Raw genomic sequence first — 16,130 nt, forward strand, 5'->3', positions numbered from 1 at the left:
GCAGATGTAAAGGTAAACCTTTTAAATTCTCAAACAAAATCCAAATTTGTATCCAGCTTGCCCTTCAGTGGAGGCGAGTCGTGGAAGGCCAAGTGTACATTAGGAATCGCTACAGATTAAACGAGGGGAGAAGATTTGTGTGTTTTATTGAACTATCTTTTGGATGAGGAGGAGTGGTTTAGAACATAGGACATGGAACATAGAACAATTACAGCACAATTCAGCCCCTTCGGCCTACAAAGCTGTGCCAAACACGTCCCTACTAGGCTTACCCATAGCCCTCTATTTTACTCAGCTCCATATACCTATCTAACGGTCTCTTGAAAGACCCTATCGTGTCAGCCTTCACCACCGTTTCCGGCAGCCCATTCCATGCACTCACCACTCTCTGAGTAAAAAACTTACCCCTGACATCTCTATATCTACTCCCCAGCACCTTAAACCTATGTCCTCTTGTGGCCACCAATTCAGCCCTGGGGAAAAGCCTCTGACTATCTACCCTATCAATACCTCTCATCATCTTGTACACCTCTATCAGGTACCCCCTCATCCTCCGTCTCTCCAAGGAGAAAAGGCTGAGTTCCCTCAACCTGCTTCCATAAGGCATGCTCCGCGTTCCAGGCAGCATCCTTGTAAATCTCCTCTGCACCCTCTCTATGGCTTCCACATCTTTCCTGTAGTGAGGCGACCAGAACTGAGCACAATACTCCAAGTGGAGTATGACCAGGGACCTACATAGCTGCAACAATACCTCACGGCTCCTAAATTCAATTCCCCGATTGATGAAGGACAATACACCATATGCCTTCTTAACCATAGAGTCAACCTGCGCAGCCGCTTTGAGCATCCTATGGATTTGGACCCCAAGATCCCTCTGATCCTCCACACTGCCAAGAGTCCTACCATTAATACTATATTCCGCCAACATATTTGACCTACCAAAATGAACCACTTCACACTTATCTGGGTTGAACTGCATCTGCCACTTCTCAGCCCAACTCTGCATCCTATCTATGTCCCTCTGTAACCTCTGACAGCCCTCCAAACTATCCACAACACCCCCAACCTTTGTGTCATCCGCAAATTTACTAACCCACCCCTCCACTTCCTCATCCAGGTCGTTTATAAAAATCACAGATAGTAAGGGTCCCAGTACAGATCCCTGAGATACACCACTAGTCACCAACCTCCACTCAGAATACGACCCTTCAACAACCACCCTTTGCCTTCTGTGGGCCAGCCAGTTCTGGATCCACACTGCAATGTCCCCTTGGATCCCATGTCTCCTCACCTTCTCCATAAGCCTCGCATGGGGTACCTTATCAAACGCCTTGCTGAAATCCATATACACTACACCTACTGCTCTCCCTTCATCGATGTGCTTAGTCACATCCTCAAAAAATTCAATCAGGCTCGTAAGACAGGACCTGCCCTTAGTAAAGCCATGCTGACTATTCCCAATCATATTATACCTCTCCAAATGTTCATAAATCCTGCCTCTCAGGATCTTCTCCATCAGCTTACCAACCACTGAGGTAAGACTCACCGGTCTATAATTTCCTGGGCTATCCCTACTCCCCTTCTTGAATAAGGGAACAATATCTGCAACCCTCCAATCTTCCGGAACCTCTCCCGTCTCCATGGACGACACAAAGATCATCGTCAGAAGCTCTGCAATCTCTTCCCTCGCCTCCCACAGCAACCTGGGGTACATCTCATCTAACTTGATGCTTTCCAAAAGTTTCAGCACCACCTCTTTTCTAATATCTACATGCTCAAGCTTTTCAGCCCGCTGCATGTCCCCACTACAATCCCCCAGATCTTTTGCTGTGGTGAATACTGACGTAAAGTATTCATTAAGTGCCTCCACTATTTCTTCCGAATCCATACACACTTTCCCACTGCTGCACTTGATAGGCCCTATCCTTTCGCATTTCATCCTCTTACTCTTCACATACTTGTAGAACGCCTTGGGGTTTTCCTTAATCCTGCCTGCCAAGGCCTTCTCTTGTCCCCTCCTGGCTCTCCTAATCTCTTTCTTAAGTTCCTTCCTTTTTGCCTTGTACTCCTCCAGATCTCTAACATTACCTAGCTCTCTGTACCTTTTGTATGCTTTTCTTTTCCTTTTGACTTGATTTATTATAGCCTTTGTACACCACGGTTCCTGTATCCTATCATGACTCCCCTGTCTCATCGGAACGTGTCTGTGCAGAGCTCCACATAAATATCCCCTGAATATTTGCCACATATCTTCCGTACTTTTCCCAGAGAACATCTGTTCCCAATTTAATCTTCCAATTTCCTGCCTGAGAGCCTCATAATTCCCTTTACTCCAAGTAAACACCTTTCTAGCCTGTCTGTTCCTATCCCTCTCCAGTGCTAAAGTAAAGGAGGTAGAATTATGATCACTATCACCAAAATGTTCACCCACTGAGAGACCTGACACCTGACCAGGTTCATTACCCAATATCAAATCAAGCACAGCCTTTCCTCTTGTTGGTCTATATACATACTGTGTCAAGAACCCTTCCTGAACACACCTAACAAACTCCACCCCATCTAAACCCCTCACTGTCTGGAGATGCCAATCATGTTTGGGAAATTAAAATCCCCCATCACAACAACTCTGTTATTCTCACACCTTTCTAGGATCTGCTTCCCTATCTGCTCCTCAATAACCCTGTCACTACTGGGCGGCCTATAAAAAACACCCAGCACTGTTATCGACCCCTTCCTGTTCCTAACCTCCACCCACAGAGACTCCATAGACAATCCCTCCACAACGTCCACCTTTTCCGCAGCCGTGACACTATCTGTGATCAACAGTGCCACTCCCCCACCTCTCTTGCCTCCCTCCTGTCCTTCCTGAAACATCTAAAACCCGGCACTTGAATCAACCATTCCAGCCCCGGAGCCATCCAGGTCTCCGTAATGGCCACTGCATCATAGCTTCAAGTGTCGATCCCAGCTCTAAGCTCATCTGCCTTGTTCACAACACTCCTTGCGTTAAAATAGACACCTCAAGCTTATCTAAACACGTCCCTTCTCTATCACCTGCCTATGGTACTTACTCCTAGCCTCCTCTATTTGAGAGCCAAACACTTCTTCCCCAGTCTCTCCAGTACGGATCCCACCCCCCCCCCCCAGCAATTCTAGTTTAAACTCTCCCCAGTAGCCTTAGCAAACCTCCCCACCAGTATGTTGGTCCCCCTGGGATTCAAGTGCAACCTGTCTTCTTTGAACAGGTCATACCTGCCCCAAAAGAGGCCCCAGTGATCCAGAAAACTGAATCCCTGCTCCTTACTCCAATCCCTTAACCATGCATTTAACCTCCTCCTCATTCTGTTCCTATACCCGCTGTCGCTTAGCACAGGCAGTAATCCGGATATTACTACCTTTGTGGTCCTGCTTCTCAACTTCCTTCCTAATTCTCTATAGTCTCTTTTCAGGACCTCATTCCTTTCCCTACCTATGCTGTGGGTACCAATATGTACCGCGACCTCTGGCTGTTCTCCCTCCCCCTTCACGATATCTTGGATGCTATCAGAAACATCCCGGACCCTGGCACCTGGGAGGCAAACTACCTTCTGAGTTTCTTTCCTGCAACCACAGAATTGCTTGTCTGCTCACCTAACTATAGTCCCCTATCACTAGTGCCCTCCTCACTCCTTCCCTACCCATCTGAGCCACAGGGCCGGGCTCTGTGCAAGAGACACTGCCACTGTTGCTTCTCCCAGGTAGGCTGTCTCCCCCAACAGTACTCCAGCAGGAGTACTTATTGTCAAGGGGTACAGCCACAGGGGTACTCTCTTGTACCTGACTCTTCCCCTTCCCCTTTCCCTTCCCCCTCCTGACTGTGACCCAATTGCCTGATTCTGATGTTCCCAGCGTGACCACCTGCCTATAACTCCTCTCTATCATCTCCTCACTCTCGCTGACCAGACGTAGGTCATTGAACAGCAAATCCAGTTCCCTAACACGGTCCCTCAGGAGCTGCAGCTCGACACACCAGGTGCAGATGTAGCCCTCCTGGAGGCAGGGAGACTCTGGGAACTCCCACATCTGACACTGAGTACAGGAAACTGCACTCATACTGCTTCCTTAACTCAAGTCACCGACATTTCCTTGCCCCTTTACACCTAAACCCCTTGAGCCAAAGCCCAGAACACTCTGCTCCCTCTCACTCCGCTGCCTGCTCCGACGATGTACGCTGGATATGGCGGTTGTCTTTTTAAGCTGCCCGCGCCGCGCCTGCGCAGTCCAGCCCCACTCTACCACTTAAAACTTTTACACCCTTATAAGAGTACCTTATAAAAACACTAACCCTATGTTCTCCAATGTTACATACCAGCAACAACAGAAACACAACGAGCCGTGTATAAATGTTAGAATCTATTTATTAATGATTACTTGTAATAATCAGAGAAATAAAAATGTTAGATATTAAACATTGACCCCAAAAATAAACAAAGTGTGGGTGTGGCAAATTCCCAAACCCCAAGTCTAGGAATAGTTCTCAAAGTTCAGTTCAAATCATAAGGTAGATTGATGAGCAAAGGCTTTTGCAAAACCACAGTAGATTGTAGAGAGAATTTACAAAATTCACATGTTCCATGATGGAACCCATACGACACTTCAATCACCGATGATCTTCATTGCCTTGTTCCGAAGTATCTGCCACACCGAGGGCACTCGATTCGTGGTCGCCCACAGATACACCTGCTTTCCAGTACAGGTTAACGGCAAAGTGGACTCCACAAATTGCTCCAAAAATCCATACATGGATTGTATAGTGACAGTCACAGCTATTGTTCTTCATCCATAGATACAGAGACGGGTAGTCACATTCTCTCCCTCTCCCTCTCCCTCCCTCCCTCCCTCCCTCCCTCTCTCTCTCTCCCTCCCCTCCCCCCCCCACCCCCCGACTGTACAAAAGAGCCAGCACGCTGTTATAGTCTTGCTGTCTTGGAGATAACACCACGCACACGCACACACACGCACACTATACTCTAATATCCGGGTGCCTTCCAGCATTTGGACCATAGCCTTCTATGTCTTGCTGATTCAAGATGCTTGTTAAATGTTGTGAGAGTACCTGCCTCCACCATTCCTTCAGGCAGCGCATTTCAGATTCCTATGACCCTTTGGATGAAAACGTCTACCTTGGATCCCCTGTAAACCTCTTATCCCTTACCCTAAACTTACTCCCGTTAGCTTTAGACACCTCTGCTATGGGAAAAAGTTTCTTACAATCTACCCAATTTATGCCCGCCGTGATTTTGTGTACCTCCTATCAACATCGCCTTCCACCCTAACAGACTCCACATACAATGGATCATGCTTCCATTAATTTAAAACAAGATTCCATGACCAGATGCATCTTCCAGTATTCTGGAATATCCTTTTAACGATTCCATGGTCAGCTCTTCAACTAGATCAACCAATCGTTTGCCAGCTCTTGCCCCTTCCCTCCCTCTCACCTCTTCATACTGGCTATCTCCCCTCTACTCTTTCAGCCCAGATAAAGGGTCTTGACCTGAAACATTGACTGTCTGCTTCCCTCTACAGATGCTACCTGACCTGCTGAGTTCCTTCAGCAGCTTGTTTTTATCTCTTCTGTCTCTACCAATCACTCCTCTTCTAATGCTACTTTCCTGTGCAACGTCAGGAGATGAAGCACCTGTTCTTTTATCTCTTCCCTTCTCACCATCCAGGGGACCAACCAGTCCTTCCAGGTGAAGCAGTGATTCACTCGCCTCCTTCCCCCCACACCCCCTTCCAATCTAGTGCATTGTGTTTGATGCTCTCAGTGTGGTCTCTTCCACACTGGAGAAAGCAAATGCAGATTGGGAATACCTTTGTTCAGATGGCAGGGGTGGTGCTGAGCTTCTTTATTTCTCCCACTCCCATTCTGACTTATGTGTAGCCCTCTGTAGTGTTATAATGAGGCACGATGTAAACTTAAATAACAGTACCTCGCCTGGGCACGTTGCAGCTTTCTAGACCTAATATCAAATTCCTCAACTTCAGGTAACTTGCTTTCTCTGTATCGGAACTGGCCAGTACTGCTTTGGTATTGGTATTTGGTATTGGTTTATTATTGACACTTGTACCGAGGTATCTGTAGTGTTTTCTCAACTTTTCTCTCTCCAACAGACCTGCTCAGCATTTCCGACAGTTCTGCATTTTGCAGCTTTTATGTTTCTTTGTTCATGTTTTTTTATTGACAACAAGACTTTAAACGCTTGCTTTAGTTCAGTTTTTCATGAGAATTCTAATATCCTACTGTCATAGGTACCTCATGGCAAGCGGATATAAACCTGCTCCACTTGACCTCTCCCATGTAAAACTTACTCCAGCTCAGAATACTCTGGTGGACAAACTGGCTGAAAATGGTCACAATGTCTGGGCAAGAGATCGCATCCGACAAGGGTGGACGTACAGTATTTTGCAGGTCAGAAGCAGAAAAGGGATCTCAATTTATACTTGGGATTTTGAGTATAAAGCATGGATAAGCATTATAGATAACTGCAGTTCAATTTACTCCAGATGTATTCTCATATTTCACTTTTTTGTAACCTCCAGGATGCCATGTATATTTATCCTGATTTTTACTTTATCATATTAAGGTGAACAGGCCCTTAGGCCCATTATGTCTGCTGAGAATGATCCCAAATTAAACTTAAATCTCTTCTGCTTGATCCATATACCTCCATTCCCTACATATGCATATGTTTATCTGAAAGCCTCTTAAACACCACTATTATGTCTGCTTCCACTACTACCCCTGTCTGAGGCACCTACCACTCTGTGTAACAAAAAAAAATTGCCCCACATATCTCCATTAAACTTTCCACCTCTTACCTTAAATAGATGTTTCTGGTATTTGACATTTCCACCTTGGGGAAAAGATTCTGACTGTCTACCCTATCTGTGCCTCTCATAATTTTATAAACTTCTATCAGGTCTTCCCTTAGCCTCTGATCCTCCAGAGAAAACAACCTAAGTTTGTCCAACCTTTCCTTATAGCACATGCCCTTTAATCCAGGCAGCATCCTCATAAGCCTCTTCTGTATCTTTTCCAAATCATTCCTGTAATGGGATGAACAGAACTGCACACAATAGTCAGTGTGGCCTAACACATTTTTATATTGCTGCAACATGACTTTCTGACTCTTATACTTAGTACCCCGACCAATGAAGGCAAGCATGCCTTGTGCCTTCTTTACCACCCTATCTACTTGTGTGACCACTTTAATGGAGTTATGGACTTACACCCCAAGGTCTCTCTGTACGTCAATGCTGTTAAAAATCCTGCCATTAACTCTATACTTTCCCCTTACATTTGACCTCCCAAAGTGCAATACCTCACAGTTGCCCGGTTTAAATACCATCTACCATTTCTCCACCCATATCTGTGACAGATCTATACTCAGCTGTATCCTTTGACAACCTTCTTCACTGTCCACAACTCCACCAATCTTAATGTCACCTGCAAACTTACTAACCTACCCATGAACATTTTCATCCAAGTAATTTATGTATATCACAAATAACGGAGGTCCCAGCACAGTTCCCTGCAGAACACCATTTTTAGGTGATCCATTAATGACTTTCCATAATTAGGTTAGAAGTGGAGATGTTTGCTGACAATTACACAATTTTCAATCCTTTCACAACCCCTTGTAAAAATGAAGATGACTTGGACAGTCATCAACTTTAGACTGATTATTGATAAATAACCAAGCCGTCCTTCATCAGAAGGACTGCAGCTGTTCAGGAAAGTGGCCTTCTAAATGGCAATTTGAAATGACCATTAAATAAAAGCCTTGCCAACAAAACCCTCATTCCATGAGAGAATAAAAAATTATGTTTGGGGCATGAAGCAATATTATTTTAAACTACTGCAATGTTTAGGAACCCCTCGTTATCTAATGTATAAATCAATTTGAAATTCAGATATGACAGACCTTATTTTTAGAAATCTTTTCTTTATGTACTTGTAGGACATAATGAATAAGAGAAATCCCCGCCTTGTACCATATAACCTCCTGGATGAACGTACAAAGAAAACAAACCGAAACAGTTTGTGTGAGGCCGTCCGTACGCTGATTGGTTACGGCTACAATATTGAGCCACCAGATCAAGAAACCAGTATGTAACCACAAATCAGTATCAGTATGCAAACATAAACAGTTGTTCAGGACTACAGTCAATCTAGCGTAAATAATGATTTGATAATAACTGCAGTGACAAAGGAAATATTATACTTCATTATACAAAAATAATGTATTGCAGTTTTGAAAGGGATAGCTGTCAGCCGAGTGTTGTAACTGCAACATGTGGAAGTTGGTGGCGAACAATGGGTTTGTGAGCAGCCACATCTACTGAAACTGTGTCTTGAGGAAGTTTGTCTGTAATTTGCTGAGCTAGAGTTGTTATGATGTATCTATACTTGGACATCTTTGTCCAGGAGGAAGCTCTATCCCTTGGGTTGGGTGTTCACTGGTGAGCTATAGGAGGATGTGACTGCAAGTTAAGCAGGTATGAAGTGACAGAGGAAGGAGAAATTATAATTGGGAGTAAAGAAATGGCTGATGCATCTCATAAATATTTATTAACCTTCAATGGAGAAGATGCAATAAATGTATCGTTGAGAAACCCAGTGTTCAAGGAAGACGTGGAACAAAATTAATGGGACTAAAGTGACAAACTATCAATAGTTGGGATGATGCAGCAGAGAGGCTTTTAAGCTGTCTAAATGAATGTATGATCCTATGAACCTTGGACAGAGCTGACAGATTCAGCACAGCCCCTGGAAGCATTGGGGACGCCTCCATTGCACCAGAAAATGCGGTCACCAGGGAGAAGTTCAGGTAAGACTGAAGCGGAGGGGCTCCCTCCTCCCTACCTCCCCCCCTGCCCCCAGCATCCTTTTGGCCAATGTACAATCACTGGAGAACAAGATAGAAGACCTGAGAGCCAGATTAGTTTATCAGAGAGACGTAAGGGACTACTATTTCACAGAGACATGGCTCACCTCCCAACTCTACTGACACAATGCTCCAACCCAAAGGTTTTTTGATCTACCGCATGGACCAGACGGCAGCGTCGGGTAAGAGAAAAGGCAGCGGCATGTACTTTATGATAAATTCGTCATGGTGCACAGACATGGTGGTCTAGTCCTATTTTTGCTCCCCCGATCTGGAACATCTGGCAGTGAAGTGCTGACTGCTCTACCTACCGCAGGAGTTCTCTGACTGCAGTCTGCATCTCACCTCAGGCAGACATTAAACTCGCACTTTAGGAACTAAGTGCCATAATCAACAAGAACAAAGCAATGTATCCTGACACCTGTCGCATCATGGTGGGAGATTTTAATCAAGCTAGTTTGAAGTTTTTGCCTAACTACTATTAACCCACCTGCAACTCTAGAGGTCCCAACACACCTGGCCACTGCTATACCACCTTCTGCTCCATCCCTTGCCTGCACTTTGGTAAATCCCACCACCTGGCTGTGCTGCTTCTGCCTGCGTACAGACAGAGACTGAAGAGCACGGCACCACTGAAGAGCACTACAAAGAGCTGGACAGGAGAGGTGGAGGAGCAAATCCAGGATTGCTTCAGGTCGGTGGACTGGACCATGTTCAAGCATTTGTCAGTGGACCTAAATGAATATGCCACAGTTGTCACTGACTTCATAAGGTTATGTGTAGATGTGTGTGCAGCCACGAAAACATTCCGAGTCTTCCTTAACCAGAAGCACTGGATGAACCAGGAGATTCGTAATCTGCTGAGGGCTGGATCTGTGGTGTCTAGGGCTGGTGACCCCAGAGTCAAGTATGACCTTCGGAAGGCCATTGTGAGCACAGAGGCAACTTTGGACTGAACTGGAATCATGGATGGATGCTTGACAGCTGTGGCAAGGCTTGCACAGTGAGACTGTTGAACAGTCCCCGAGTACGATAAGGTGGATTCTTGACCTCACAATCTACCTCATTGTGGCTTTGCACCTTATTGTCTGCCTGCACTGCACTTTCTCTGGAACTGTAATACGTTATTCTGCATTTAGTTATTGTTTGCCCTTGTATTACCTCAATGCACTGTTGCAATGAAATGATCTGTATAGATGGCATGCAAAACAAAGTGTTTCACTGTACCTCAGTACATGTGACAATAACAAACCAATTTACTGATATTACTTCCTACAAGGTGAGATTGGTTAACATAAATGGCAATGACCAATCACTCCTGGATGAGCTCAGTGCCTCCCACATCTCTGGATGATTCTGTAATCTCAGTCTCTGGACATCCTTCAAGAGGGTGAACCCATGAAAGGCGTCTGGTCGAGGACCAAAGATCTGTGTGGACCAACTGGCTGGAGTTTTTACAGACATATTCAAACTCTTGCTTCTGTGGTCTGAGGTTCCTACCTGCTTTAAAAAGGCCTCTGTTGTACCGATGCCCAAGAAGAGGCAGGTCACCATGCCACATTGACGTGGTGACCTGCCTCCATGACTACAGTCCGGTAGCACTTACATCAAACATAATGAGGTCTGTCTCACTGGTGAATACTGAAGCAAAGTGTTTATTAAGGATCTCCCCTACCTCTTCCGACTCCAGGCACATATTTCCTCTTTAATCTCTAATCAGTCCTACCCTCTCTCTAGTTATCCTCTTAGTCATCACATACGTGTAGAACGCCTTGGGGTTTTCCTTGATCCTACTCACCAAGGACTCCACATCTATCATGAAAGATCCCCACCATCTAGGCCATACCATCTTTTCACAGCTATCGTTGAGAGAGATGTACAGAAGCCTGAAGTCCCACACCACCAGGTTCAAGAACAGCTACACCTTTCAACCATTCAGTTGTTGAACCAACCTGCACAACTGTAATCACTACCTCAGTATAGCAACTCTATGACCACTTTGCACTACAATGGACTTTTTTTTGTTTTAATTGTGTTCTTTCTTGTAAAAATTGTGTATAGTTCATGTTTGATTTATGTTTTTCTTATGAGTGTGTATCTGAAACTATGTCCCTTTGATGGTGCTGTAATTTTTTCATTGCACCTATGCATACATGTACTTGTCATATGACAATAAACTTGCCTTTAGCTTTGATCTGATAACCTACCTAAAAAGTAGGTAGGTTTCTTAAGAACTGGTGGAAGCATTCCCGATGATCCTTGACATTCAGTGGCATGACAATTGCCATGTTTCCCACCCTCAGCTTCGCAGGGGACATCATCGATCAGAAGCTCAGTTGGGCAATTTGCCGCATATTTCTGTGGCAAGAGAAGCTCAGATGCTGTGTATAATATGGTGAATAACTCAGTTCCTGACACCTAACACTTTTCCACCATGTCCAAGCACAAGTCAGAAATGTGGTGAACTAATGCTTTGATCTAGGCAGCTTTCAAGGAGTTTGACAACATCCAAGACAAAGCAGCCACGATTACTGCCCCCATTGACTACCTTAAGTATTTATTCTCTCCACGCGCAGTGGCTACAGTGTGTACTGTCTACAAATTTACTGTAATTCTTCAACAATGCTCCTGTGACCTCTGCCGCCAAGAAGAACAAGAGAAGGAGGTGTAAGGGAAAACTGTCACCTTCCTCCATGTCACACACTGTCCTAATTTGAAATTTTATCACTGGGTCAAAATCTTGGAACTCTCTATCTAACAGCACTTTAGGAGTAGCTTTGCCAGAAGTACTGCAGTGGTTCAAGAATACTATTCCCTGCTGTGTTCTCAAGGAAGACAAGGGATTGCAATAAATGCAGACTTTGCCAATGATGCCTATATCCTGAAAAATGACTAACTAAAAATAAATCTATTGAAATTCCCCAGACACAAGACAGTTCCAGCAAATGAGAAGGAAATAATTGTAACTCAACTATTCAAGAAAGGTGGGGGGTGGGGGAGAAAGGAAACTAAACAATTAACCTGACATCAGAAGGCAAATTACTGGAATCCATTATTAAGGATGTAACAACAGGCTACTTAGAGGATCATAATTCGCTCAGGCAGTGTCAAAATAGTTTATGGAAGGATTTGGGTAGGACACAACGTTTGAGAAGAAAATCCACAAAGCTTGTTTCACAAAATTAAGAGCTGACAGGTTATAGTAGATGGAAATGTGTGGTAGATGGAGATGGAAATCTGCATAGATATTGCTAGGTTAAAGGATAGAAAATACAAATGGGTAGTTTTCAGGTTGGTAGGTTGTTCTTGCTGGCTGCATTAAGGATCAGTACTGGGCCCTGAACTATTTCTACATTCATGGCCTGTATGAAGATAGAGTGTAACGTTTGTTCAAATGGCACTGCTCAGGGACTGTACCTGTTTTATGCAAAGCCCTGAAGTTCTGATGCATGGTGCCCAAGGTATTATATATTGATATAGGCTTATATGAGGAAATTTTAAATAAAGACCTCAATCTCCCATGAATATGCGGAGTGTAGATAGTGGACATAGTGTGTTTGAAGGAGGATTTGGGAATTGAGGGGGTTTGTAGGTGAGGTTGAGGATGGGAGGCCAGAGAGGAGGAAGTTAATTAATTATGATTTCTGTATGTTAGGGTACTTAATATTCTGTTTTAATTATGCATATCTTTTTTCTTATGCTAGCTGCCCATACCACAGGTAAAGGCCGCAGTGACAAAGTACGGCTCTTTCGTGCTGAAAAGTCTTATGCAGTGAAGAGTGGAAAGTGGTATTTTGAGTTTGAAGCTGTGACTGTAGGAGAAATGAGGGTAGGATGGGCACGACCTGACTGCAGGCCCGATATACCATTGGGTGCTGACGACCTTGCCTTTGTGTTTAATGGATTTAAGGTTTGTTGTATTCCTTTTTCTCTTGAAATTAACAATTTCATTGCTATTTTGCAACTCCAAAAATAGGAAAATAACTTTAATCTTGCTGTTCCTGTGTATAGACAGTGAGTGAAGTTAAATCTTTCGGTTAGATGCATTACAGTAAGCTCAGGTGATAAGAATTCAAGGATAGCATTCTCCAGCAGTGATCATGTACAAATCCTGGTTGATTTTACACACTCCCATTTCCCTATCCATCATCACTGACATTTCCAGCCTATACTTGAGCTGTAATGTTTTATAATTAGGAATTTATAAAGTTATAATGTCTGTGAATAATGAAAAGAGGCAGAGCTCACTGTTGATTGTTAAATTTTAAGTAGTTTCAATCACTTTTGAGTGCAACATTGTGACTGATAGCCAAAAATTAGATTGAGCAGTGAAAACAATTTAGATGAACTATGACAAAATATAAGGACATAATAAATAAGGGGCATGTAATTTGTAAATGAATCAGTATATTTAAGTATGGGTTAGTGGACAGCTAGGAAAAACGCAGGCATCTAGATCACAAGACAAGGGAGCAGAAGCAGGCCATTCGGCCCATCGAGTCTGCTCCAAGGAAAGGGAAATAGAAATGAGAAATGGGGAATGGGGGAAGAAGAAGAAGAAAAAGAAAAAAACCTATTCTAATCCCAATTACCGGCCTTATCCCCATATCCCTTGATATCCTGACTATTTAGATATCTATCTATCTCCTCCTTGAACGCCCCCACTGATCTGGCCTCCACTGCTGTACGTGGCAAGGAGTTCCACAAATTCACCACCCTCTGGCTAAAGAAATTTTTCCTCATCTCTGTTTTGAAACTGTACCCTCTAATTCTAAGATTGTGCCCTCTGGTCCTGGACTCACCCACCAAGGGAAACAGCCTAGCCACATTTACTCTGTCCTTTCCTATCAATATTTTAAATGTCGCTATGAGGTCCCCTCTCATTCTTCTGTACTCCAGCGAGTACAGTCCAAGAGCCGACAAACGCTCCTCATACTTAAGCCCTTTCATTCCTGGAATCATCCTCGTAAATCTCCTCTGAACCCTCTCCAACGTCAACACATCCTTCCTAAGATGTGGGGCCCAAAACGGCGCACAATATTCCAAATGAGGCCTCACTAGTGCCCCGTAGAGCCTCATCAACACTTCCTTACTTTTATACACTATACCTCTTGAAATGAATGTCAACATAGCATTTGCTTTCTTTACCACCGATCCGACCTGGTGGTTAACCTTTAAGGTATCCTGCACGAGTACCCCCAAGTCCCTTTGTACTTCCGTGCTTTGGATTTTCTCTCCTCCTAGATAATAATCTGCCCGCTTATTTCTGCTTCCAAAGTGTGCAACTGCACATTTCCCTACATTGAATCTCATCTGCCATTTCTTTGCCCATTCTCCTAAACTGTCTAGGTCCCTCTGCAACCTTCCTATCTCTTCAATACTCCCTGCTCCTCCCCCTATCTTGGTGTCATCCGCAAACTTAGCCACGAAACCATTTATTCCATCATCCAAATCGTTAATGTACAAGGTAAAAAGGAGCGGTCCCAACACCGACCCCTGTGCGGCACACCACTAGTAACCGGTAACCAACCAGAACGAGATCCTTTTATTTCCACTCTTTGCTTCCTGTCAACCAGCCAATGCTCCACCCATTCTGTTATCCTACCCGTAATTCCATGACCTCTCATCTTATTAATCAGTCTCTTGTGAGGCACCTTATCAAAGGCCTTTTGAAAGTCTAAATACACAACATCTACCGCCTCTCCCTTATCCACCTTACCTGTGATTTCTTCAAAAAACTCCAATAGGTTGGTCAGGCAGGATCTTCCCTTCACAAAACCATGTTGGCTAGGACCTATCCTGCCCTGCGCCTCTAGGTATTCCGTAACCCCGTCTTTGAGGATAGATTCCAATAACTTTCCCACCACTGACGTCAGACTAATAGGTCTGTAATTTCCTTTATGCTGCCTCCCACCTTTCTTATACAACGGAACTACATTTGCGACCCTCCAGTCCTCCGGAACCACGCCGGAATCTATCGATTTCTGGAAAATTATCGCCAATGCCTCCGCTATCTCTAAAGCCACCTCCTTCAGAACCCGGGGATGCACCTCATCCGGTCCGGGAGACTTATCAGTCTTTAGTCCATTTAGTTTTTCTAGCACCTTCTCCCTAGTAATCTTAACTGAACTCAATTCCATTTCGTGAGACTCCTGACTAACCGGCACATTGCTGATGTCCTCCACGGTGAAGACCGATGCAAAATATTCATTCAATTCCACTGCCATCTCTCTATCGTCCATTATAATAGCTCCTGCACCGTTATCAATTGGTCCTATATCAACCCGTGTCTCTCTTTTACACCTTATGTATTTAAAAAAACTCTTAGTATCCTTTCGAATGTTATCCGCCAACTTTCATAATTCATCTTTTCTTTCCTAATGACCTTCTTAGTTTCTCTCTGCAGATTTTTAAAAGCTTCCCAGTCTTCTGTTTTCCCACTAATTTTTGCTTCTTTGTACGCCGCCCCTTTTGCTTTTATTTTAGCCTTAACCTCTCTCATTATCCACATTTGTGCCTTTTTTCCATTAAAAACCTTCTTTTTTTCTTGGAATATATCTATCCTGCAATTTCCTTATTTCCTGTAGAAATTCCTTCCATTTCTCCTCTGCCGTCCCTCCAGCCAGCTTACTCTTCCAATCAATTAGGGCCAACTCCTCTCTCATACCATTGTAATTTCCTTTGTTCCACTGAAATATCGATACACCAGTTATCAGTTTCTCCTTCTCAAACTTGAAACTGAACTCAATCATATTGTGATCACTGGTTCCCAGTGATTCCTTTACCTTTAGTTCCCTAATCACCTCCGGTTCATTACACAGTACCCAATCCAAAACAGCCGATCCCCTGGTGGGCTCTTCAACAAGTTGCTCTAGAAAAACGTCCCTTAGACATTCCACAAACTCCTTGGAAAATGTGTCTCAGGGTACAAGTAAATTAATCACTAAACAAAGTGACACAAGTTAATAAAACCCATAAAGAAGGAAAGCAAAACTACTGGAAAATTTTCCAGATGAATAGAAATTGAAACAAGCAAGCTTATGTTAAACATTTAATTAAATTGCTTCTTAAATAGAAAGGCTTTGGAAACACTAGGGAAGGTTTAAAAAAAGTGTTAACAAAATATTACCTATGTTTTTATCTAAAAAAGAGGATGGCCTGACTCAGGTCTTGAAAGCTTTGACATGTAAAGAAGAT

The 16,130-nt window shown here is 43.8% G+C and overlaps 1 protein-coding gene across 9 annotated transcripts in view; it reads left to right on the forward strand.

Annotated features, from left to right (window-relative positions):
• Window positions 1–16,130, forward strand: part of LOC127586448 (ryanodine receptor 1-like) — a 625,703-nt gene that overhangs the window by 151,675 nt on the left and 457,898 nt on the right. For all 9 annotated transcript variants that reach the window (XM_052044410.1, XM_052044408.1, XM_052044411.1 and 6 more), the window contains 3 exons: window positions 6,295–6,454; window positions 8,007–8,154; window positions 12,638–12,843. In XM_052044410.1, the coding sequence (XP_051900370.1) occupies window positions 6,295–6,454; window positions 8,007–8,154; window positions 12,638–12,843 (514 nt within the window). The remainder of the gene's footprint in view (window positions 1–6,294; window positions 6,455–8,006; window positions 8,155–12,637; window positions 12,844–16,130) is intronic.

The sequence above is a fragment of the Pristis pectinata genome, chromosome 35 (assembly GCF_009764475.1).
Source record: "Pristis pectinata isolate sPriPec2 chromosome 35, sPriPec2.1.pri, whole genome shotgun sequence".
Lineage (NCBI taxonomy): Eukaryota > Metazoa > Chordata > Chondrichthyes > Rhinopristiformes > Pristidae > Pristis > Pristis pectinata.